General features: G+C 53.8%; 1 protein-coding gene across 1 annotated transcript; it reads right to left on the bottom strand.

Annotated features, from left to right (window-relative positions):
• Positions 1 to 582: 582 nt before the first annotated feature.
• On the bottom strand, positions 583 to 20,854 carry AAR2 (AAR2 splicing factor). Its single transcript, XM_004612513.2, has 4 exons — positions 20,660 to 20,854; positions 16,838 to 17,630; positions 13,335 to 13,564; positions 583 to 2,415 (listed from the first exon to the last, which is right to left on the bottom strand). Exons 2-4 carry the CDS (start codon positions 17,592 to 17,594, stop codon positions 2,248 to 2,250), a joined length of 1,155 nt encoding a protein of 384 aa, XP_004612570.1. The 5' UTR covers positions 17,595 to 17,630; positions 20,660 to 20,854; the 3' UTR covers positions 583 to 2,247.
• Positions 20,855 to 24,436: the final 3,582 nt, after the last annotated feature.

The raw sequence follows: 24,436 nt of genomic DNA, 5'->3' as shown, positions 1-24,436 counted from the left end.
GCTTGAAAAACAAGAGGCACATGATTCACCCTCCAGGTGCTGCCCTGAAAACACCGACGGGAGCCAAATTCTGTCCCGGTGGAACCCGGGGCCCTGATCAATGCTGTCGCTTCTGGCGACGCTCCTCCACCGAGGGTGCCCAGGGCCCAGCCAGACTCAGTGGAACTTGGGAATCTGCTCAGGGGCCCGTGTAGCACTGGGGGGTCTAACCCAGGCCTCTAGTACGCAAAGCTTGTGCTGAGTCCTTTGAGCTCTCCCCAGCCCCAAATCTCCCATTTTTCAGTGGTTTAATCAGACTCCTAAGACTGTGTGACCATGGCCACCATCTGATGGCAGAAGCCTGTCCTCGCTGCAGAGAAGCCCCAGCAGCTGCCGTTCATCTATTCCCCTCCCCCCTCCCCCGGTACCTTGACCTGTCGCTGTGGGACTGCCTCCTCTGAATGACTCCTGACACTGACCCCTGTCTGAGGCAAGCGTGTCTCAGAAACTCTCCTCTTGGCAATCTGCAGGTTTAAGGAGCTCCCGGGGCAGTCTTGGGGAGTAGGCTCAGGGGAGGAAAACAACAGCGAATCTCACACAAGGTCAAATTTGTGCTTATTATAAAAACACCACAGTCATTCCCTTATCCTTGGGAATAAAGGAATAAAGCGCCCCTCCCACCCGAGGCTCGCCTGCACACGTGGACGTACAAGTTTAACCATAAATGCAATGACAGTTCTGTGAAGACGGTCTCTCACTCGATGTTCAGACTGTAGCTGAGGGAGCGACAAACTGTGCAAGCCAGACCAGGGGTCCAGGCGTGGGCGTGCGCTCCCTGAAGCCGCTCTGCTCACAGGAACCGGTGCCGGCTGCCCACACCTGGGGCTGCCGGGAGACAGCTGAGCCATGCGCATGCGCAGCAGCCTGGCTGCCCTGGGGGCTGGACAGGTTAACAAAGAGACTCGCACAGAGGGATTTAGTCTCCACTCCAAGACTTTAATGTACATTATCCTCTAGGAAAAACATCTCCAGGGAAACAAGTGGATCGAGGGTCTTTACCAGCAGGGATCCGCACTCAGAGGCTTGGCCAAGCACTGCCTGGGAGAGGCTGGAGGAGGGATGAGAGGCTGGAGGAGGGACGTGATCAGAGCACAAGAGCTTGAGGTCAGGGTGGCCGGACCCCTGTGCTGATGGACGGCCCCTCGGGCCTCCCTCTGCCAGTTCCACCTCAGGGCCAGGAAGCCCGACCTGAGCAGGTCCCCAAAACTTCAGCAGGGATAAAAAGACAGCCAGAGCAAGTCACTTATTTCGGGGGTGGGGACGGGGTGCTGGGCCACACCTGGCAGTGCCAGGGACCAAACCAGGGTCGGCGCCAAGCAAGGCAAGTGCCTTAACCCTGTTCTCTCTCCCTGGTCCCAAGAAGCTTTTTTCCCCTTTCTGGGTTGAATTGTCAGATCACCAAAGTGTCTGTGGAGGGGACATGCCCATTGGGAGGGTTGTCAAGACCCTCTGTGGGTCTGGAGCTTCTGAACAGAAGAGATGGGCAGGGTTTGGGCGGCTGCACAACCATCGCCCCCCTCGCCCCACCTTCTGCCTCCCAGATATGTGAAAAAAGGCCCATGATGGAGAAAACAGGGCCAGAGGGATAGCACACTGGGTAGGGTGTTTGCCTGGCATGTGGCCAGCCTGGGTTTGATCTCCAGTACCCCATACGGTCCCGAGTGCAGAGCCGGAGGTGAGCTCTGGGCACTATCGAAGTGGCCCCCAAACCAACCAAACTAGCAAAAAGGTGGAGAAAACCAAAACTGACCATTTGTCAGACTCAAGCTAACCGTCACCTTGTGTGATGTCCCTCCCAGTCTGAGCCTCGGGGGAGAACACAGCCAAGCTGGCCGGGACGGATCTGCACTCAGGATCCCCTGATCCTCTAACTTCCCAAACGACTCCTCAGGCCCCTGAGAGGAGAAAGTCCAGGCTTTCTTGTTGCTTCTGGGAAAAAAAAGCAACGAGTTCTCCCAGAGTCAGGGCTGTCTCTCCCTCCAACTCTGAGGTGAGGTGGGTCTCTCTCACCCAGGAGCTTCCGTGAGAGCATCAGGGATCCAGTCACCATAGCACCGAGGCGAGGCTGCGGGGAAGCCCCACTCGTGCCTGCCGGACGGGGACAGCTGCTGTGGCACTGAAGTAATTTATGTACAGACGAAGAGGGAACTCTGGCTCTGGTGTTATGGACCCAGGAAGGGGTGATGGGGAGCCCGGGGGCCCCCCACGCTAGCCGGTAGCCGCGCCCTCGGGGAGCTCCACCACCACAGGGGCACAGTCCTCGGGCTCCGCCTCGAAGTCCCAGCGGAACTTCTTGGTGAGGTGCGCTTGGAACTTCTCCGCTTTCTGCCTCAGGGTGGCGTCCACGGCGGCGCTGCGGGCGGAGGAGAAGAAAACCTACAGAGAACAGAGGGCAAGTCACTCCGAGAACAGAGGGGCCCGAGAGCGCTGTGGAAATTTCCTCATGGCGCTCGGCTCTCTGGGGCGGGCGGATCAGCTGCTGCTGGCACCGGCCCAGGACACCTGCTGTGCTCCCCCCAAACCAAGAAATAAGGTCCAAGCCCAGCTGAGAAGCTGCGGCCCGACTCCAATGGAAAATTACTCCTGTCCTGGCAGAGAGACCCCACCATGGTGGGGAAGGCGGGCTGGGGGGAGCTCCTGGGGGTCCCCAGCTCCTGGGGGTCCGACCAGACACCGCGCTGCGACTCGGAGGTGAGAGCGCAGTGACGGCAGCTGGCCCTAAGGTTGGGGGCTCCAAGGCCCCCGGATCCCGGCAGTCCCCGGCCCCCTGCCAGAGCTGAGGGGCGGGGCTGCGGCTCTGAGCTGCATGGGCTGCCGGCTGCTGGCCTGGGGCTGCGGTTCCCCTGAAAAGTGGTCCCTGGCGCTTTGTCTTTTTAATTGTGGTAATATATACATAACATAAAATCTGCCACTTTACACATTAGCATTAAAAATTAAACTGTGCACCACTTTTTACCATCGCAAGTCTACAGTTCCATGACGTCTAGACATCCCCGCTGCCGGCACCCACCCCCGTACCCCCTCCCAAGCGTGAGCACCCCACCCAGGGGACTCTGCCCCGGACTTCCTGTGGCCCTCCTCTGCTCCTGGCACCTGCCCTCCTTTCTGTCTGCCTCGGAGGCTCTGGGCACCTCATCTCCGTGGCACCCTACAGTGTCTGCCCTTAGACCGTTTCCTGTGCGGTGCCAGGGCTGGGCCCCAGGGCCTCCCAGAAGCCAGGGCTCACCCCGGCTCCTGTCTGTCCTTCTGCTGGCACTGGCTTCTTCCTCTCAGCCGAATGTCCTCACGGTGCTCCTGTGTTGGAGCAGGTGTCACGGCTGGACACAGTCAGTCCAGCTCAGCCCCACACTCTGTTCTCTGTCCTTTGGCCGACTGGCAATTTCGGGTTACTGCCTCGCTCTGAGTTAGACATGGTTAGACATGGTGCTAGGACCACGGGTTGTGATTCTCTCCGAGTTCTTCAACAATCTGCATGGGCACAGACTTAGGAGCAGCACTCCTGGGGCATCAGCTCATTCTGTTTAATGGTTCGAGGCCGGTCACACTACGTTCTGCCATCTCACCGTCCCGGCAACAATGAGAAATGCCTCCACATCCCTGCCAGCGTCTGTGACTTTTTAGTTTAGGTTTGTAGGGACTGTTGTTGTTATTGAGTTGTTCCTGGCTGGGTTCAGGGGCCACATGATGCCTGGAATTGAACCCCGGGCATCACCCATTACAGGAAAGTGCTCGACCACTTGAGACCCTCCCCAGCCTCCAGCCGCTCTTTTTTTTCAGCAAACATCCTAATGAGTCTAAGGTGGCATCAGGGTTTGGACTTGCGTCCCCTGACGATCAGTGCTGTTGGCTCCTGCCCTGACTTCACTGCCATCGACAGATCTCCTCGGATAAAACATCCACTTTCAATCAAGTGATTTAAATTTTGTTAGTGTTAAATTCTCAGGGATATATTTATTTATATTCTGAATATGAATCTTAGATTTGATATTCAATTTAGTTCCATTTCATGCAATAGAAACCTGGGCAGAGGGCACAGGCCAGTAATTTCCTTGGTATCTAAAATCCCACTCCAGACTGGCTCCCCGCTCCTGGGAGTGACAGCAAACCCGTCACTCCTCCTGCTACTGCATTCCAAAGAGCACTCCAACAGAACATCACAATGCCCCGGGATGGAAATACTCTAGAATGTCTGTTTTATGAAAAGGAGGCTGACAGGAATTAAATGAGATTAAAAAAAGAAAAAAAGCAGAAATCGGGCTGGGGAAACACTACAGCAGGTAAGGTGCTTGCCTTGCATGCAGCAGACCTGAGTCCAGTCCTGGTAGCCCACATGGTCCAAGTCTGTCAGGAGTGAAACTGAGTAAAGAGCCAGGAGTGCGCCTGAGCACTGCAAGGTGTGGCCCCCAAATAATGCAGACAGGAGTGAACGGGTTTTCCAGGCGACCCACTGACTGCCCCCAGCGCCCTCACACCACAGCGTAGCACTTGGCCCACCAGTGAAGGAACCTGTGCTCGGGGGCCTTGCCCTGCTGCAGGCGACAGGGGCACCGTCCGGGCCCAACCCTGCATCCCCACTGCCTTTCTGCGAGGAGGAGGAGTGAGGCTCAGTTCCAGGCTCAGAACCATTATGGGGGACGGCAGGGGAGAGACGTGATGGGGGGGGCGCGGGGAGGTTTAGAAAATGTTGTTTGATTAACTTGAGAACAGGCTAAACACTGGCGCGGGAAGCAGTCACAACAAAAATGGCAGATCAATAACCCATCAGAGGGGCTGAGCGAGCCTGCGGGGGGAGGGGGCAGGGGTCTGGAAGGCGTCTGCAGGCAGTGGACAGAGCTGGCCGGGCAGCGCTGAATGCAGCTCGCAGCTGAGCTCTGTAGAGGGGCGGGGAAGGAACAGAGATGCCACAGAAGCCGGAGTCCAGCCCGGTTTCAAAGCCGGGGCCCAGGAGAGCCTCCCTCCTCTTCCCTCCCACATCATTTCTCCCTCCCCCCCCGCGCCCTCCCCCACAGCAGCATATGCTTCCCCTCTGCTGAGAACACCCTTCCACCCCCTGCTTACTCCTCCTCCATCTGAACAACTCTGGTCCAGCTCAGGCATCCCCTCTGGAACATTCTAGACCGAGGGCGAGTAAGGGTCTCCTCCATGCAGCGCCCTGGTCTCTGCTTCCAATAACTGCATTTACTGTGAGCCATCCCGAGCCATGAGGAGCGACACCAACGCACTGATGCCTGTTCGGTTTTTAAGCTTGGGGTCAGGGGCAGGTTAAGTGGGCAGCCGGCAGTACTCGGGGGCGATTCTGGGTCAGTGCTTGAGGTCTATCCCCAATAGTGCTTGGCTGACCATGAGATGCTGGGGATTGAACCCTGGCCTCAAGCACACACTGCATGTGCTCGGCAGACTGACAAAAAGAAGTGCCCACTGACAGATAAAAGATATAAAAATATAGATATACTTTGAGGTCATGCTAGGTGGTGCTCAGGGATGACTCCTGGCAAGGATGGGGGGGGGCCATATGAGGCACTGAGGGCCTAACTGGGGTGGGCACATGCAAGGCAAATTCCTTAGCCCAGGTACTATCTCTCTGGCCTTTTGTTAGATATTTAGGGAGACCATAAGTTGTTAAAATAAATATTTATTTGGGGGGGGGGGGGCTGGGGCAATATGTACAGCAGGCGGCATACTTGCTTTGCATGCATTTAACCCAGGTTTGATCCCCAGCCCCACATATGGTCCCCTGAGCCCTGGAAGGATTGATCCCTGAGCACAGAGTCAGGAGTAAGTCCCGAGCACCTGTGGGTGTGCCCTCCCTCCCGAAAGAAAGAAGGAAATCTGAATTCACTTTTGGAGTAACTGCCAAATAACTGCTCGATAATTCTGCCAGTGTGGGACAGAATGAGGTCGTCATCCTGGGGACAGGGTGGCCTGTCCTGAGTGCCAGGCCCTGAGTGCCACCCATCCAGATGACACCTCCTTATGGTACGACTTTAAGAAAGCCTATATAAAAGTCCAAAACATACCCTGCAGTGCCCACATATCCCACACGGTGCTCACAATCATAGCAACCTGTATCCTCCGAGCCCAGAGAGGGCAAGGCACGGGGCAGTGCCAGGCCAGGGATGCTCCCTGAATGGGTGTGAACAAGATGCAGGAGTCGCTCTGCCACTGCACCGGCACGGGTGGCCGGCAGGGACAGGCTGGGACAGGCCTGGCTCCCCAGTCCACCCACCTTCCATACACTCAACCAGCAGCGACGGAAACAGAAGTCTCCGTCTCAAAAATAAGGCTCCCTATTCAAAAACTGCTTTGTCCTTTCTAAAGAATTGATCAATTTAATCTTTACTACAGACCTGGGAGGTAGATGGACAGGAAATTACTATTCCCAACGTCAAGATGAGGATGATAAATGTTGAGCAAGTGATAAATGTCAAGCTAGAGCTAGTCCACTGAGAAAGCGAAATCCCTTCTTACCAAGACCTTCGTCTTGGCCGATGTCAAGCACATCCTTGGCATTTCCAGCATTAGCCTGTGGACAGCCCAGGGGTCAGAGGCCTCAGTGCTTTAGGAACTGACCCCTCTCTAGCTCCCCAGGGCCCAGGAGAGAGCAGAGGTCCACTCTTTGGGGGACAGGAGAGTGAACACAGGGGTTGTTTTGTGCAGAGTACGTTCTACACACTTGGTCCCAAGGTTGACTTTCTGAAAAGTCAACTCTATTGAGGCAGAATTCACAACTGATTAAATTTGCGTATTTTAAGTGTTCAGTAAGCTTTTTTGTTTGCTGTGCTATCTCTCTAGCCCTTCCACAGGCTTTGACAAATGTATCCATACATGCAACTGCTAAACGATAAATTCAAGAGAGACATGTTGCAATCAATTTTTCCTCTTGGCATCCATGTCTGAGTTTGAAGGCTTACAGAGAATTGTGTAACTGTCCCCACAATCAAGAATTCAACAGTTCCAGGAAGCCAGAAACACTCCCTGCAGACCTTAGTGGGAAAACCTTCCCCTTGGCCTCAGGCCCTGCTGTCTACCGACCTACGCTTGTGCTGGGTTTATGTACTTGCTATCTTCAAAATGCTCACAGAAGACAGAGAGGGTGCATGCTTTGCACACCGCCAATCTGGTTCAGTCTCCAGCACCACATACAGTCCCCAAGCATGGCCAGGAGTGATCCCTGGGCACACAGACAGGAGTAAATGCTGAACACAGCCTGGTGTGGCTCAAAAACCGATCCACCCCCGCGCCCCAAATAACAGCTCACAATGCAGAAGAGGAAATGTGTAGACAGTGCCTACTCCTCAAACTAAAATTTACTTTGATCCTCATTTTAAAAGTAGTTTTATATACATAGTGACAATTTGGTTATTATATTTACTAAAGTAAAATACGGGAGGGAGAGATAGCACAGCGGGTAGGGTACTTGCCTTGCGCATGGCTGACTTGGGTTTGATCCCCAGCATCCCTGAGCACCGCCAGGAGTAATTCCCGAGTACAGAGTCAGGAGTAACCCCGAGCTTTGTCGGCTATGGCCCAAAACCAAAAACAACACAAAAACACCCGAAGTAAAATCAAGTATATACTTTTCAATTGTTGAGAAACATGTCATCTTAATATAGAATATTAGCACCAGTTATCTTTAAAAAATTTTTGAGCCTTTGGGCCGTGCTGTGGATCGAGCATGATGGAAGAACCCAAAAGCGCGCCCTTGGACTCCAAGCAGCCCACTGAACTAATTCCGGCACGGGATCGGAGACCCCACGGCGGGCTGCGAGAGTGGAAACCGGGAATTCCCCAATTCTTTTAACCTCTCTCTCTCAATCCCTTCCTCCCGAGCACAGCGCAGGGTCCACGGCTTTCTGAGTGCAAAATGGAGACGCCGAGCCTCTCTCTAGGTTTCTCCATCTTATGAGCACCATAAAAGGGTAAAAGTTTACAGTGATGCTATTTTTGGTTGTACTTTCCCTGGACTTTATACAGAAACCCAAAAGCGCGCGGCCGCTGCTGCGGCCGCGCAACCTAATGTCATCTTAGTATCAGCAATATGTAATGGTTACTTCTTAATGGGTCAGACTTTTGTGGAAGATCCTAACAAGAATAGTGAGTCTTTTGCTGAAATATTGAAGGCAATCAAAGTGGTAGCCATCTCTCTAGACTGAACTAAGCTATATCCCCACGCCGGCTGAGAAGAAATATCCTTCTTTCTCGGGAAGAAACGCGGCGTGGTGTCAAACATAGTGTGATGTCCATTAAGCAAACAGACCTGGTGGCGTGGGAATGGGATATAAGGGGAAAAATTATGTACATGGAACAGCGGGACGCTGGTGGAATCTCGAGCCGGAGCCAATACCAGCGCAAGACCTTTGGTTCCAGAAACTGCTTGCAGACACTCTACTAGACTATCAACTAAGCCAGAGCCCCATGCCGGCTGATGACGGGAAATAACCATCCTCTTCGTTTTTTTTCCCTTTGTCAGACAGCGTGGCGATTACTAAACAGGCGTGAACTCGGTGGCTCGGGGCAAGGGGGAAAAAGAAAAGTTATGTAACAAACAGCGGGACTTAATATCTCTATATTCTTAGCAATGGAGAACTATCAAATGCTTCCTTGGCAATAGGACTGTCTTTTTCTTTTTGGGGGGAAACCCCAGCAACGGTAGTGAGTTGTGTGTTGAAACATGGAATGTAATCGAGATAAAGTGTAAACGAAGTGAAACTTATCACGTACAAGGGTGGGGACTGGGGAGGTGGGAGGGGGCGGCAGATATACTGGGGGGGTTGGTGATGGAAGATGGGCACTGGTGAAGGGAAGGGTGTTTGAGTATTGTATAACTGACAAAATCCTGAGAACTATGTAACCCTCCACTTGGTGATTCAATAAAAAAATTAAAAAAAATTTTTTTTGAGATATGATAGCAACATTTCACAGGCAACTGCAATGATCTAGAGCTAAAAGTACATCTACTGGATATTTTTCTTTCAATTAGGAAAAGGCATTGATATTTTCACAATTAAGCCTGCGTTTTCTAAAACTGTAAACTGCTTTAATCAGAAACGTGAAAGGTTCCTTTTAAAACCCATGCTTAATTGAGTCAGGTCAGGTCACCTTGAAAAATTAAAAATATCAAGGTAGCGAGCTGAGTCACTACCTTATCCTATTTTTTGGCTAGACTAAAAAGATAAAATTGCCTATTTTTTTTTTTCAATTCCCAGGTGATCATCAGGCTTAGAGTAAAAGTAGCCAGAGAGAGAACGTTTTATTTCTACTTGCAGGAAAAGAAATTGGTGTTAAAAGTAAGACTTTCACCTCACAACGATTAGCAGGATGGGGACAAGGCATTGTGTGTCCTGAGACCCACGGGAGGAGCCCGGAGGTTTCTGCAGCACCTCAAACCACAGAGGGCGCCAGGCAGGCTAGGCGGCAGCTCAAGCCTCAGTCTTGCCGTCCACGGCCGTCTGTCACCTCCCTGATACCGTGTCCACAGCTGTTAAACGGGCTGCGTGGCTCACCTCCAGCATGCCAAGAGCTGCAGCAGGTGACACAGGAAGTGTGCAAAAACGGGTGGCTGGAAGAACGAGTCAGCGGGGGGGATTCGTCATAACAGCTAGAGACATCACGGCCAGAGCCGGTGTTTTCCCTCAAGAGTTAAGGCTGCATCCTGGCTGGCATTTTTAACATTAGCTGAAACCGGAAGCTGGAAAGCACATACACCTTACTGGGAATAAAAAGTAAGTAAAGGGGGGGAAAAAGGCAATGTGATGGGACTGCCTAAATGCTGGAGGATCAGCAACCAAAACCCTTGTTTTGTACATAACGCACTTTCTAGCATACTATTAAATTCAGATTATCTTTTCATTGGTTTTAAACAAATCATGGTGACTCAACTTGTTAAGTAGAAGAAAAAAGAAACCTATTTTTGGAGCACAAACAATTTTTATTCAGGCTAAATCCCTGGGATTTGTAGAAACCAGGGGCAGCGACTCAGAAGGCCACGCATGGCCGCAGTGGGCAGCGTGAATGCAGCTGCCTCCCGGGGCTCCGCTGCTGTCCCGGCTCCTGCAGAGGGGGGCATCTGGCTCCCCAGGGCGAGCCGACCTGGGGTCTACCATGGCAGGCCCTCGGGGGCTAATTCTTCCCTCGCTGCACGGAGCGGGGAACTGGATTAGCACCGTTGGGCTCATGCTGAAGTGACTCTTCACTTTAAAGAAAAGGCGCTTTGGGGCTGGAGCAATAGCACAGCGGGTAGGGCGTTTGCCTTGCACACGGCCGACCTGGGTTCAATTCCCAGCACCCCATATGGTCCCCTGAGCACCGCCAGGGGTAATTCCTGAGTGCAGAGCCAGGAGTAATCCCTGTGCATCACCAGGTGTGACCCAAAAAACAAAACAAAAAAAAGAAAAGGCGCTGTGCTTTTCTCCATGGCGTGACCATTAACTCTCAACCAGCCCCCATGGCGAGGGCCCCACTCACGCAACAAGCCACTCCCAATTCTCTCGATCCACAGTCTTCATCCCAGCCTGAAGGAGCCAAGCCCTCGGGGGCCCTCACTGCGGAGATGCTGTGGGCTGGCTGCAGGGCTTGGCCCAGTCTGGAGCTACAGGGAACGAGCTGCGAGGCTCCTCTGGAAACCGCAGGCTGGCACAAAGTGGGAGCAAACAGCCAAAGGAACAAAACACAGGCTTTGGGCAAAAGTGCACAGCTGCGAGGGGAAGTCGGCACACAGTCCATAAATTCCAGCAAGAAGGGCCCGTGCAACATCACAGCGACAAGTACCAAGTCGCAACAGTATGGAAGGTGAGAGCAGAGATGACGTTAGAGCGGTTCCTGAAGGGGTCCTGTCGGGTGACACACGCACAGGGGCAGAGAGGAAGCAGGCTCGGGAGGAGGCATAGACATGGGCCCACTGAGCTTCCATCAGGACCGAAGCTGCAGAGCTTAGAAGAACCGATACAGAACTGTCCACTGACAACGCTGCTGGGGGTGGAGGGGGACGTGCAGTGGGAGGGCGCTTGCCACGTACATGGTGACCAGGGTTCAGTCCCCCAAGCCCACCAGTAAGCCCTGAGCACCCGCCCAGTGTAGGCCTCAAACAAAAACAAATAAACAAACAAAAAACCCCAACAGTGTTGAGAGAGAAGGCCTCTTATGTGCCCTTCTGACAACAGGGAGGTCAGAACCGGCCCGGCCTGCGTGGGCCTTGCAGGGAGAAGGCTGCCGCTGGCGAGGAGGAGCCGGATGGGGAGCAGCAGAGGACAGGGCAGTGCTGGCCCCTTTTCGGGGTGTTCGCTTTCCAGGAGACAGGGATCAGAGGTGAAAAGGATGGGCGCCAGGTGTACAGAGCAGCGATGCGTGAGCTGGAGCTGGGACAGGCTGCTGGGCGGGCCTGGAAGTGGGAGTGGCCCCCACGGGACCAAAGGCCCGGAGCAGGGAAGCAGATGGGCTCCTTGGACGCGCAGGGGGGAGTCATTCCATTAACCCGACTGCTTACTCCCCCCCACCAAACAGATGCTTGACTCATGGGCTGTTTGTTTAGCTCATAGTTTCCAGTCCCTGGTCCCTGGAGAGCAGGTCAGCTAAATCAATGACCGGCCCCCTGGAGACAAGAGTAGTGCAGCTGAGTCACCAAACGCAGCACTCTGAGTGCGGTGCTACAGAGAAAGGAAGGGCACCGGAAGACCGAGATTGGGCGGGACGAGGGCACAGCGGGGAGGCCATTTGCCTGACCATCGAGTTCTAGCCCTGGCATCCCAGATGGTCCCCCAGGAGTAATTCCCGAGTTCAAAGCCAGGAGTAACCCCTGAGTATCGCCAGGTGGGACTTAAAAACAAAAAGACCATCTCCATATCTACCTCTATATTTTTAAGGCACATGTCCTGAATTTTTCCAAATAAGCACATCCCGATTTCTCAGTGAAAAAGTCTCTCGAGAGAAATCAGCCAACCATCATCTCTCCCCGGGATCCAGCTGCCCCTTCTCCGCTGTCCGTCCGTCAGCGCTGCCACGCAAGCCCCAGCACACAGTATTCAGCCGTGGCTGTGGCGGGGGGGGGGGGAGCAGCGTCACTGTGGCCCGGGCTGGGCAACCACCTTCCCCACTCCGAGAGAGCAGGCCTGGAACGCCGGGGAGCTCTCCCCGGCCGGGCACCGGGAGGACACCCCTGTGTCACATAAGCCAGAACAATCAAAGGGCACTCTCGTCCCTTTCCTGGAGTGGCACAAACGGGCTGCAGCTCAGCTCCATGGACTTATTCGTGAAGTGGCGGAGGCAGCTACCCACTCCCGGGGACACACGCACAGTCCGTGGGGTTAGAGAAGTGTCCCGGGCCTGAGGAACAGGTCCCTGACGGTGTCCACTAAGAGCTGTGAATGTGCTGTGAACTCAGTACTGAGGGACAGAAACCGAGACGGGGCCTTGGCTGCCACTGAGAGCTGTGGGTTCCCATAGTGACCTCGCCTCTGAGTCTCAGTGGTCCAGTGTGCCAGCGGGAACAATCCTTCCTGCCTTCCAGGCCTCCGTGGAAACGACTGGGGGAAATGCCCCCAGCGTCACGTGCATGGCACCCGGTGCCCGACACATTCCTTGCCCCGGGGGCTCAGAGACTCGGGACAAGTCACTGAGGGCAGTGCAGGCCTGGGAGGCCCCCAGCAGGGAGCGGAAGGCAGCTCTGGCACAGAGCAGGCACTGCAAGCTTGTGGCTTCCACCTCTTCCATCCCCAACTAAGTTACCAAGTGTGAGTGACAGAGGCTGTCCCAGGAACAGAAAGGAAGTTAATCTGTTGGCAAAGGGGGGAAATAGCCCAGCATGAAGATCGTAAGTTGTTTGAAGCTTCTTCCCTAATTACCACTCATAATGAAAATTTAATTGCCAAGTTAAAAACAAATTTCACTTTTTCTGTCAGAGAAATCTCGACAGAAACCGGCACATTTTGCTTGAACAGGAAATCAAAGTTACTTTCATGCTTAAATGAGATCTAAGAAGCTGCAGATGTTCCCCTGGGAATAAGAAGCTGCAGGACTGTCCTTCTGGATCGCAGCAACTCACCGTGGCAGGTAAGGAGGAGCAATGTGTTTAGAGCTGAGGAACTCTGAGGGCCAGAGGCGACTCAAGGCCACATACCCCACGCTCAGGGGCAAGGCCGGGACAGGGTGGTCCAGCAACTGTGTCTGGGATAAGGAAGCTCATGTTTGAGTAAAAGCAAGAAAGAGCCCAAGACTAGGAACTAAGGTTAAGGCAACTTGGGATAATACGACAAGGTCACAGGCTCCCCGCCCCCCCCCCCGCCTGCAGACGGAGTGCTCACCTGTAAGGTGCTGGTGAGGAAGTTGTCCTGCGAGACAATGTCCACGAAGAAGTCTGCAGGGATCTCTCCGAGCTGGTGGTACAGGATGGAGATAAGGTGCGTGTAGAGGTCGTGGTGCCTGGTCATGGCTTCTTCTGAGCGGCACAGGAGGTTCAGGAGTCGCTTCCAGTGCTCAAAAGCCTCGTACACATTCCCGAGCAGGAAGCAGACGAAGGCAAACTGGAGTTCCCCTGGAACGTGCGGAGAGGAGCGGTGTGAGGGGCAGGGGGCTCGGGGGCGCCTGGCAGGTGCCTGCGAGAGTCTGCTGGGCTGCTATGCACTCAGGTCACAGCAGCCCAAGCGGCCACATCGGCTTTAAAAATCAGACTGCCACAGGGGTGGGGCGGGGTGGGGGAGGACGGGGTGGGGATGGTGGGAGGGATGCCGGAACCATTGGTGTTGGAGAATGGGCACTGGCAGAGGGATGGGCACCCGACCACTGTGTGACTGAAAAGCAAGCACAAACGTTAATAAGTCTGTAACTGTATCTCACAGAGATTCACTAATAAAAAATTAAAGAAAGAAAACCAGACTGCTAGAGAAGAGCTATACCTTGGACGGCCTGGCATCGTAAGAGCTTATACACTGTGTCTGTGGATACCGTGATGCGTGGGTCCCTAACCTCGCCGCCCTGCAGAACTACCAGGAGCTGGTCAAAGCAAGCTGCCCTCGCCTCACCCTGAGATCCCGTCCGAGGAGACGAGAGGCTCCCGACTCGCCCTAATGACCCCCAGGGTGATCTGACGCCAATGTCTGCGCTGGCGGCGTCAGGAAAAGGCTGATGAGCCGTGCTCCCTCGGCTCCGCTCCACAGGTGCTCAGGGAGCAGGTGACCGCTGGAGTTTGAAGTCCACGTTAGGGATCTTGCCCCCGGCCCCACAGAGAGTGCTTGGCCCACGAAAACAATGGAAAGGGAAAATACTGCAAGGAGTAAGTCTCACTAGCGGGTGAGTACGGTTCTAGGGTTCCCCTCAACAGGAACTCTTGTGAGTACTTCTCCACGCTTAGCCTGCCGGCCAGAGGAGTTTCATCTGTTTTTATCACAGGATGCTGTGATTTCATCTCCAGAAGCAGCTTCCTGGAGAAAGGCCTGGGTCCGGGAACCAAACTTCCAGGATTCAAATCCCAGCTCTACTCCCGGCCTCACAGCTGTGTGACCCAGGCAAGTTTCTTGATCTGTTCGTCTCTCCCTTTCCTTAGCTGGGGATTGTAGTGACGATTACATGAATCAATACAGTACAAGCAAAGCATTTAGAACAAAGCCCGGCACAAAATAACACTCGGGAAATACTCGTTCTCATCAGTACATTCCCATGGGATGCGTGTTTCAAATCCAAAGACTGAAAGATCCAGCAGCCACGGTCCCTTGAAGAGATGGGGCGTGATCAGGGTACTATAGCCACAGACTAAGCAGTATCTGTGGGCATGCAAGGAGGCCTCTGGCTGCCAAGATACATTATTGCCGATCAGGGCCAGACACTCCTCTGGTTCCAAACTTCACTATGGTCTCTGCAGTCTGTCTAACCCAGTCCGTAAGGAGAATGGGTGCACCTCCAAATGCCTGACACCTCCAAAGACCTGGAAAAAGTAGTTCCATGAACTAGGTTTGTGGGATTAAGCCTGTGGAGATATTTTGATGTGTATTTTAAAAACGTAGTTGATATTTTTTGTATGATAAAAATTAATGATTTGTTACTTTAATTGGCTTTTTTTTTTGCTTTTTGTGTCACACCCGGTGATACTCAGGGGTTTCTCCTGGCTTTGCCATAGCACAGTGGGTAAGGCATTTGCCTTGCAAGCGGCCGACCCGGGTTCAATTCCCAGCATCCCATAATGGTCCCTGGAGCATCGCCAGGAGTAATTTCTGAGTGCAGAGCCAGGAGTAACTCCTGTGTATCGCCAGTGTGACCCAAAAAGCAATATATATACATAATGAGAAAAGAAACAATTTCTAAGAGCCATTCAAAGATGCAGTTACTCCTCAACAGACCTTTCCACAGGATGACTTGGAAGAACTAACATGTTTGAATAGAGAATGGCCAGGAGTGAAAGCACAATGGGGAGGGAGCTTGCCTTGCCTGCAGGTGACATGGGTTCAATCCTTAGCACCACATATTGGCCCCCATGCCCGGCCAGGAGCACCCCCTGAGCTCAGAGACAGGAGTAAGACCTGAACACCACCAAGTGTAGCCCAAAAAGCATACAAAAAAGAAAAAAAAAACCCAGACTTGCATTCATTTTTAGTCATAATTTCAAGCATTACTTATAAAATGAAAAAACTGTGTAATGCATTAAGGTGCACCTTTTTATCCTTTTAATGTTCCTTTTACTCAGCTGAGCCAATGATGTAACAGGCCCTATATCCGAAAAGCCCTTCTCAGGGCCAGACAGATAGCAAGGAGCTTGTGTTGCACACAGCAGGTCCAGGTCAGTCCTCAACACCCCATGTGGTTCTTAAGCCCACCAGGAGTAATTCCTGAATATAGAGCCTGGAATAACCCTGGGTCATTGTCAGGTGTGGCCCAAACACAAAACAAACAAAAGGTCTTTCTCAGGAATCCTCCAAAAGAAAAACACTTCAATACGTGAGAGTACGTAAGTGGCTGTTAAACACATGATGATGTCTGCTATCACTACTAACAGAAGAAATGTGACCTGATGCAAGAGGTAATTTCCCCACCAGGCAGCCTGAAGAGGCTTTTGCTGAAGTCCTACCAGCTGGGCCAGGCTGCAGCACGCACCTGCCGCCAGCCACCTAGGACGTGTGCTAGAGGCCACCTGGACCACGCCCACCCACAGAAAGCCGGCTCAGCCAGCAACCAGGACACAGAAGCAGCCGCCGTCACGAAGCATTGCTTCAGGGACATGGGATGGTCTAGGCGGATGGATGTGGAGTAAGTTTTATTCTGGTTTTCCTCCTCTGATGAATACAGAGTGAATATAGCAACAATCAAAACCCCCCAAATCACTGATCACTGTCCAGCTCTTATAGTAAGAGGCTGAGGAGACAGTGCAGGGTTTAAGGCACCTGTCTCGTGTGTGGCAAACCTGGGTCCCCCAAGCCCCACCAGGAAGGAGTGAGGCCTGAGCAGAGCCAGGAATAGCCCGAGCACGGCAGGTGTGGCCCCCAGACCCAAAAGTAAATGAAGTAGAAAATGAAGTGACAAGCCAGAAGAAAGCCCAACACGGGGAGATGCCTTGACCCTCTGATTCCGCCTCCCAGGGGTCGCTGAACACAAGACTGCCTGCGTGAGGCTCACTTAGGGGGCCGGGTTCCTGCAGAGTGACCTGTGAGGGTCTGCTGCAGATCTGAAAACAGAGTCTGGGGGGAGGCTGGGCGATCTGCTCTCTACCGAGTGTCCTGGGCGGGCCAGTGTCCTGCCGGTGCAGGGAACACTGGACGAGGTAAACCAAAGGTACCCCCTTACTCTAAAGCCCCCGCACAGGCAACCTCCGTCTCCTCACCGAGTACATCCTGGGGGCTGCCGGGGAACTGCGTGCTGAGCACAGTCTCCAGGGCGTAGGTCAGGTCCATGCTGTGCCGGGTGATCTCGGCCGGTGTGGCACCTGCCGGGAACATCTGCGTGGGCAGCTGGGAGAAGCGGATCTCCGTCCCGGCCCGGGGCTTCATCTCGGGCAGCCGGGCCAGGCCCTCCTGGTAGCTCTTGCACTCGGTGCCGCAGCGCGGCAGGTTCTGCTCCAGCCGGTCCTTGGTGTGCTTCATGGACAGCACGGGCAGCACCTCGGAGAAGGCGCAGATCTGCCGGCTCTCAGGCTGCAGCTTCTCCACGGAGGCCTCGCTGATGAAGTTGGTGAGCGAGATCCACTTCTTGAGTGTGCCATAGGGGTAAGGGCCCAGGAACGGGTCCAGCTCCTGCAGGTTGGCCCGCATGGCCTCCACCTCGGCCTCCGGGGCGGGGCTGAGGTCCACCTCCTCGCGGAGCGCGTTCCAGCGCAGCACCACCAGCCCGCGCTGCTGCAGGCTCAGGAAGAAGCCCATGCGAGGGCCCACGTCCCGTGGGTTGGCCTTGTCCACGGAGCTGTAGTGCAGGAAGTGGACGCCCGGCGGGATCATCTTCACACCCCGGAACTTGGGCCCCACCTGCCAGGAGTTGTAGTCGATGCCAAATTCTGTGCCCTTGGGCATGTTCAAGATGACCACGGTGGCCCCCTCAAAGAAGAGGCTCTTGGCAAGCTCAGGGTCCATCTGCATGGCAGCCATGGGGCTGGCGGCGGACGGCCCGGTCTTCTAGAACAGCTGAAAAGAAGGGAATCACAGTCAGGTAGAACTCAGGGAAGCACCCGTGCTGAGCAATCTCCAGGCGTCAGGCGCTGAATTAGACCCCGACAGAACCGTCTCCACTAATCCTGACCGCAGCCGCACAGCTGCCAAGGGAATGTGGAGGGCAGAATCAAAGAGGACATCTGTTTTGGGTCGTGGGAACACCAGAGTGAAAGAGGCCAACTCCAGGCCACAAAGATCATGCCCTCCAGGCTGGTGTCCACTTAGGACCTGTTCCCAGAGGTCCCTCACTACACAGGACAGGAGAGGAAGCCTGCAGCAGCCACTCTAAACCACCCCCTCTGGAATTGAAGGCCAACAGGTGCGGAAGAGGTAAGGAGATGACTAAATGGGGCATGCACCCTGTTTCCTGTCAGCTTCATGTAAGGGCCAGAAATGAGCAGAAGGGAGAGGATATTAGCTTCTAAAAATCCACAGGATAGGGGAGCCCTTTTCAAGCACAAACCTACTCTTCTATCTATAAAAACCTAAAAGGGGCTAGAGAGAGTCCAGCGGGCAGGACACTTGCCCTGCATGCACCCCACACAGGTTTCATCCTCAGCACCCCACATGGTCCCAAGGCCCACCCGAAGTAATCCCCAAGCACAGAGCAAGGAATATGTCCTGTGCATTGCTGGGTGTGGTCAAAATAAACTAATAAGCAACTCCAAAACCCTAAAGTGCATCCTGGTGGTTCCCAAGCACCCCACGGCCAGGCCTAAGCACCTGACTGACCAGCAGGCCCTGAGTGAGCTGCGGAATCAAGTGTTACTGAATGTGTCCCCGCTGCCTCCCTACCCCTGCAAAGGCCCATCTGCAAAACAAAACACGAAACAAAATAAATCCCTACAGAGCAGGAAGTGAAAACAGGGGACAAGTCAGGGACAGCACTGACCCATGACCCACAAGAGACTCAGGGCTGGGCGCTCTCAAGCCGCGTGAGGACACGCTGAGGAGCGTGTGCACGCAGGCCAATGGGGGACACACAGAAGGAAGCCCACTCAAAGAGCACTGCAGCACTCGCTTTGCACGCAGGAGTCCTCGGTGTCAGGCCCAAGGGCACCACCAGTGCAGCCAAATTTAAGAATGAACGGTTCCAACATGAAGCAACTAACCCAAACAAACACTAGTCTCCTAGCCTCAGAAGCCTATTCCAAGGCGACCAGGGAGCCCCGCGTGCCGGGCCCACTGCCACAGGGACTCTGCCAGGCACTGAGGGACAGGAGCAGAGGAAGCCCCACCCTCAAGGCACTTCCAGGCTAGGTGGCCAGGGGGGTCCAACCAGACCACCCACTACATAAGCAGAGAAAGCGACTATTTAATTCTTCCACACCTTTTATTTTCAACTAACAAGACACACAGCGAGGACAGAAAGAGAAGTCCTTCTCTAAAAATGTTTAGGGCACTTTTTTTTTTAAATCATCTCTACCTAGAAACAACTATAAATCATTCTCACTCTACATCAACAATTATTTTTGAAGTAAAGTCAATTTGTTAATGGAGTAAGGAGCTATTCAGGTCTCAACCAGCATTAAATTAAATTTAAGAAGCAAAAGCACATGAGAGCGGTAATATTATTTACAGAAGTTTTGTCTGTTTTATGTATGTCCCGTCAATAATGAGATAAGATGCTATTATTAGTTTTTTCGGACACCTGGCTGTGCTCAGGGCTTGCAGGATCATATGGGGTGCCCAGGATGGAATTCAGGTTAGCTGCGTGCAAGGGAACGCTTCACGACCCAAAATCTTCTTTTTTCAGACCCAGGCATGTGAATCCGTGGTACAGCACTTGCCTTGCACATATGGGGTCGCTGGGTTAAACTCCCAGAGTCACGCCCACCCCAAATAGTATGTTCCTGTCAATTACAAACAACCCCCTTCCCAAAATCTGAAAGCCATTCATTCCTCTAAGTAATTTATAGAATCATCTGTTCCCACCCAACTCCGAATCCAGAAGTACATATTTACTGAATGGACAGCTCCTGAAGGATAACTGCCCGTCAGTTAGCCATTCTCCCGGCTGGCATCTGTGCCCGCGGCCCTTTCCTTCCCATCCTACCCTCCCCGCAGGCCTCTCGGGGAACCTCAGCAGCTGGCACAATGGCCTGGCAGAGAGAAGACGCCGCGACAAGGCACAAAGCGTCCCCGCGCCCCCACGCACATCCCACCTTCCTTCGCCCGTGCAACCACCGCTGTTTTCTGGGGGTGAACGGGACCCAGCACCCGCTCACACCCACCGCCCGGCAGGGGGGGCCTGGCACAGGGCCAAGCTGGATGTGCCACCCACCCACACGCAAAGCCGAAAGGCGCCCCCCCCGCATCTCGCTCCGGACGTGCTGTCCCCCTCCCCACGTCCTGCTTCACATCGTGTCCCTGGGACAGAAGACCCTTCTGGGGCTTTCCAGCCACCAGGCCTCGGCTCTTCTCCCCTGGGGAGAGCCTGTCCAGCTCTGCACGGGGGCGCTCTGGGGCGCCTGGACGCTCCTCTCCCCGGCTAGGCCCGGGGTGTCCCTGCAGCTCCGGCTGGGCTTAGCCCTTGTCCTGCGCTACGCATCTTGTAAAGTGGCTGGACAGAGCGCAAAGGGGCGCAGAGGGGCGGGACAGAGCCCAGAGGGGCGCAGAGGAACGGGACAGAGCCCAGAGGGGCGCAGAGGGGCGGGACAGAGCCCAGAGGGGGCGCAGAGGGGCGGGACACAGCCCAGAGGAGCGCAGAGGCGCAGGACACAGCCCAGAGGGGCGCAGAGGGGCGGGACGGAGCCCAGGGGGGGCGCAGAGGGGCGGGACAGAGCCCAGAGGGGCGCAGAGGAACGGGACAGAGCCCAGAGGGGCGCAGAGGGGCGGGACAGAGCCCAGAGGGGGCGCAGAGGGGCGGGACACAGCCCAGAGGAGCGCAGAGGCGCAGGACACAGCCCAGAGGGGCGCAGAGGGGCGGGACGGAGCCCAGAGGAGCGCAGAGAGATGCAGAGGGGCTCCCCCGGCTCCAAAGTTAGGGGGAAGTTGGTTACCCCGCGTGTCCCGGGCCGCCCGAGGCTCCGCGACGGTTGCTCCTGGGGCCTGCCGAGCCGCCGCGGTCCTGAATCCGGCCCCCCGCGAGCCACAAGCGGGCAGAGCAGCGCCCAGCGGCGGGGGTCGCGCTCCAGCCCCGGGACTCGGGCCACCCTCCCGCACCGCGGAAACGCGCCGGAAGTCCTTCCTCCCGGCGCCGAACGGGAGCAACGCAGAAAGCGGCCCGGCGGACCCCCGCGGTCCGGGAGGAACGGCCCGCGCCTGCGGGTTCCGCCCGAGGGTCCCGTGCCGGCCGCACCCTCTCCGCGCTCCTTTCAGCTCCTAACCTTGGAGAACAGCTTTTGTCAAACGACCCGTTTCGTATCCCGCCCCGGAAACGCATCCACGAGTCATGCTTCCTGGGCCGCAAGCAGTCATGGTCACTGGGGCTGGGGTCAAGGCCAGGCCCACCAGCAGTCACTCTCAGACCCCCCTCAGCCAAAGCCCTGCCCACCGAAGGTCCTGGTATCAGCCAGTCCCAGCTCTCAAACACAAGCATCCCCAATGCAGGGGCCTCAGAACCCTGTCCTGGTCCCAGAGAGAACCCTTTAGCAGCAATGATCAGCACGTAGGTGTGTCCATCCATACTGACCCAGTGTCCTTCAGCCGCCCGGGGTGAATTTGATATTTCAGTCAGGCTATAAACATCTTGGCTTCGAAAGGAAATTTGTCTTGTGCTCCATCATTTTCCTGAAGCCTAGCACAAAACCAGGCACAAAGAACTGGCATAATTACATATTACGCACTCAATTAATGCTGTCCTCATTAGCAAGGGGCCTCACTTTGGACTCGGGCAAGACAAGCACCCCGCCCTCTGTACTGTCTCTCCAGCCCCATGTCTCACTTTGGGGTTTAGGCCTATGGTGGGGGGTTGAAACTCCCAGGGAGATATAGATAAATATTAAGTCAGCAAGAAATTGACTTGCATGATTCGGAAGGCTGAGTAGGTAAGTACAAAATTATCTACTATTTCTAGTCCATACATTAAGTTTAGTCATCAGTGTATGGATTAGAAATGGTAGGGAATCGTTGGGAATTAATATTTCCAACTGGCAGGAGATAGACTTGTGGCTCAAAGAGGTTACACAGAGAGTGATGGAGCTAGAGATGCAGTGAAAGACCGGCCGGCTGTTCTTGTCCAGAGGAGCTGCCCCTATCTGTCACACTTCTCAGTGACAGCTGGATACGCTTGGTCAAACTCATCTCTCCGTGGATTTCAGTCCAGATGGGCTTGCAGTTACGATTCTTTGTAACGGACTGCTGCCAGATGAACCAGAGCTGGCCTCTTGTCAGTCACAGCCATGCATGTCCACCTCAGCCTGGCCTGTTGCTCCCATTTCTGGGGTGAAAAATCTCAGCTCCTTCCCACCTCTCCATTCCCAGTCTTGGGTGATGAGTTCCCTCGGCTGGTCTCAAGCACCAGTTTCATTTGGGTTCCCATCTTCTCTTTTTTTGTGTATTTTGTTTTGGGCCACACCCAGCAATGTTCAGAGGTTACTTCTGGCTCTGCTTTCGGGAATTACCTCTGGAGGTGCTTGGGGTACCACATGGGATGCCGGGGATCAAGTCTGGTTGACTGTAGTGCTTTACCTGCTGGATTATCAATCTGGCCCCAGGTTTTCCATCTTCTGTGAGATTCCAGGACCTGCAGGTAGAATCCTGGTGGCTGATAAAACCAATGGTTCCAATCTTTTACACTCCAGGCCAGCAGAACAGACCACTGGTCTAGATTAGTGGTTCCCAACTGGCAGATTCATGCCGATTCCTCCCCTTCCCCAAAGACAGGGAAGATTTTGCACTGTCCAGAGGCATTATTAGTTGTCTTATGGTGTTCCATATGTCTTATCTTGTGGATAGAGGCCATGGATGTTGGCAATCGTCTAACAATCCACAGAACAATGCAAAGTACTAGTTGGCCACAGTATCAATAGCACCAAGACTGGGAAACTTGATCTGGATGGACACAAGACCCGTAAGAAAAAGTTTCCAGGCCAGGGAGTCAGAGAGCTATAACAGGCATTCAGGCACTGGCCTTGCACAAGGCCAACTCAGTCTATGGTATTGCATATGGTCTCTGGAGCCCTTCCAGGAGTGACTCCTAAGAAGAGAACCAAGAGTAAGCCCTGGACATGGATGGGCATGTCTCCTCCATCTCCAAATTAAAAAATAGGGGGCTGGAGTGATAGCACAGCGGGTAGGGCGTTTGCCTTGCACGCGGCCGATCCGGGTTCGAATCCCAGCATCCCATATGGTCCCCTGAGCACCGCCAGGAGTAATTCCTGAGTGCAGAGCCAGGAGTAACCCCTGTGCATAGCCGGGTGTGACCCAAAAAAGCAAAAAAAAAAAAAATAACAATGAATTCATTCCCAGGCCACTACCTAGAGTTTCTTTTCGAAATGTTTTATTTATCAATTTTCTGTACTTTACAACAGTGTTAATGATGGTTCCCTGTCACATAATTCCAGCACCACACCCATCACCAATGTACCCTTTCCCTGCCCCCCAAGGACCCCAAATGCCCCTCCCTTTCAGTCCTGCCCACTCCCCTCCCCAACTCAGTTGTGTGGATCAATTCTCCTGTTATTACCTAGAGTTTCTGTTCCCAGTGTTCTGGGCCCTAGAGTTTCTCAGACAATAGGAAGCCCGAACGGGAAAGGTGCCAGCTCACTGGTGACAAAGGTTGAAGAGCGCTGCTCCGGACAAACCAGCCTCAGTTTAGTCCCAAGCAGAGGCTGAGCCTGCAGGAATAGGAGACCAAGCTGCAGATCCAGTGTGGGGGGACCCAACTTCGACAAATCCAATCCCATTCCAAAACCCTAGGGGTGACACACACCGAGGGAACCTACAGGGGAAATTCAGGGAGGGATTCATACTACTCACAGAAGCAATTGCAGCTGCAAAGGACCAGAATCTAGAGAATGTTGAAGAACTAATTTTCCCTGGATGGCATATGTATCATCTAATGAATGTCTTCTCACAGGAGAGATCATATTTACATTGGAAACCATAGGGTGATTCCCAGGATATAGGTGTTTCAAAGGTATTTAGAATGGAATGTACATAATGACTTCAGCCCTGATGAAAAGACAGGGAAAAGCACACCAAATGGCAGTGGTTTTTGTTAAACTCTAGACAATAAAGATACAGTGTCTGGTGAGTTATTTGGTGGAAATTAAAAAGTGTGGTGTGTGCAACTCAAGCAATCCAAGGGCCAGGGCTAGGTCTTATTTACATGAAGTGTTGTTTCTAAATGTTAATGTTTGCATTTATTTTTTAGGAAAACCTCTTTGCATTGGCAAGAAACACTAATTTTCCATTTGTGGAAACTGTATAGTATCCTCTTTTTTAAAAAAAAAAAAAAAGTGGCTTTAGGGGCCGGAGCGATAGCACAGCGGGTAGGGCGTTTGCCTTGCACGCGGCCGACCTGGGTTCGATCCCCGGCATCCCATATGGTCCCCCAAGCACCGCCAGGAGTAATTCCTGAGTGCAAAACTAGGAGTAACCCCTGAGCATCGCTGGGTGTGACCCAAAAAGCAAAAAAAAAAAGTGGCTTTTAAAAAAGTTAATTTGAAGAAAAAATAAGTGGATAACAGAACAGAGAGCATTTTGGGGGTGTGGAGGGAGGCTGGCTGGCAGCTGGACTTACAGTTTCTGTGCACAGTATGCACCAGGTTCCTGCGGAGTGGGGCTTTGGGCAAAACCTGCATAAAGGTGCCCTTCTTCCAAGATGTGGGAAT

This window comes from Sorex araneus, chromosome 5 (genome assembly GCF_027595985.1).
Source record: "Sorex araneus isolate mSorAra2 chromosome 5, mSorAra2.pri, whole genome shotgun sequence".
In the NCBI taxonomy this organism is placed as follows: domain Eukaryota; kingdom Metazoa; phylum Chordata; class Mammalia; order Eulipotyphla; family Soricidae; genus Sorex; species Sorex araneus.
Note: the sequence above shows the minus strand (reverse complement) of the source record. Positions and strands in the feature narration are given on the sequence as shown.

Coding starts and splice junctions, on each gene's coding strand:
- AAR2 (XM_004612513.2), bottom strand. CDS start 17,594: ATGGCTGCCATGCAGATGGACCCTGAGCTTGCCAAGAGCCTCTTCTTT. Junction 13,565..16,837: donor CAGCCCCCAGGATGTACTCG/GTGAGGAGACGG, acceptor CGCACGTTCCAG/GGGAACTCCAGTTTGCCTTC. Junction 2,416..13,334: donor TCCTCACCAGCACCTTACAG/GTGAGCACTCCG, acceptor TGTTCTCTGTAG/GTTTTCTTCTCCTCCGCCCG.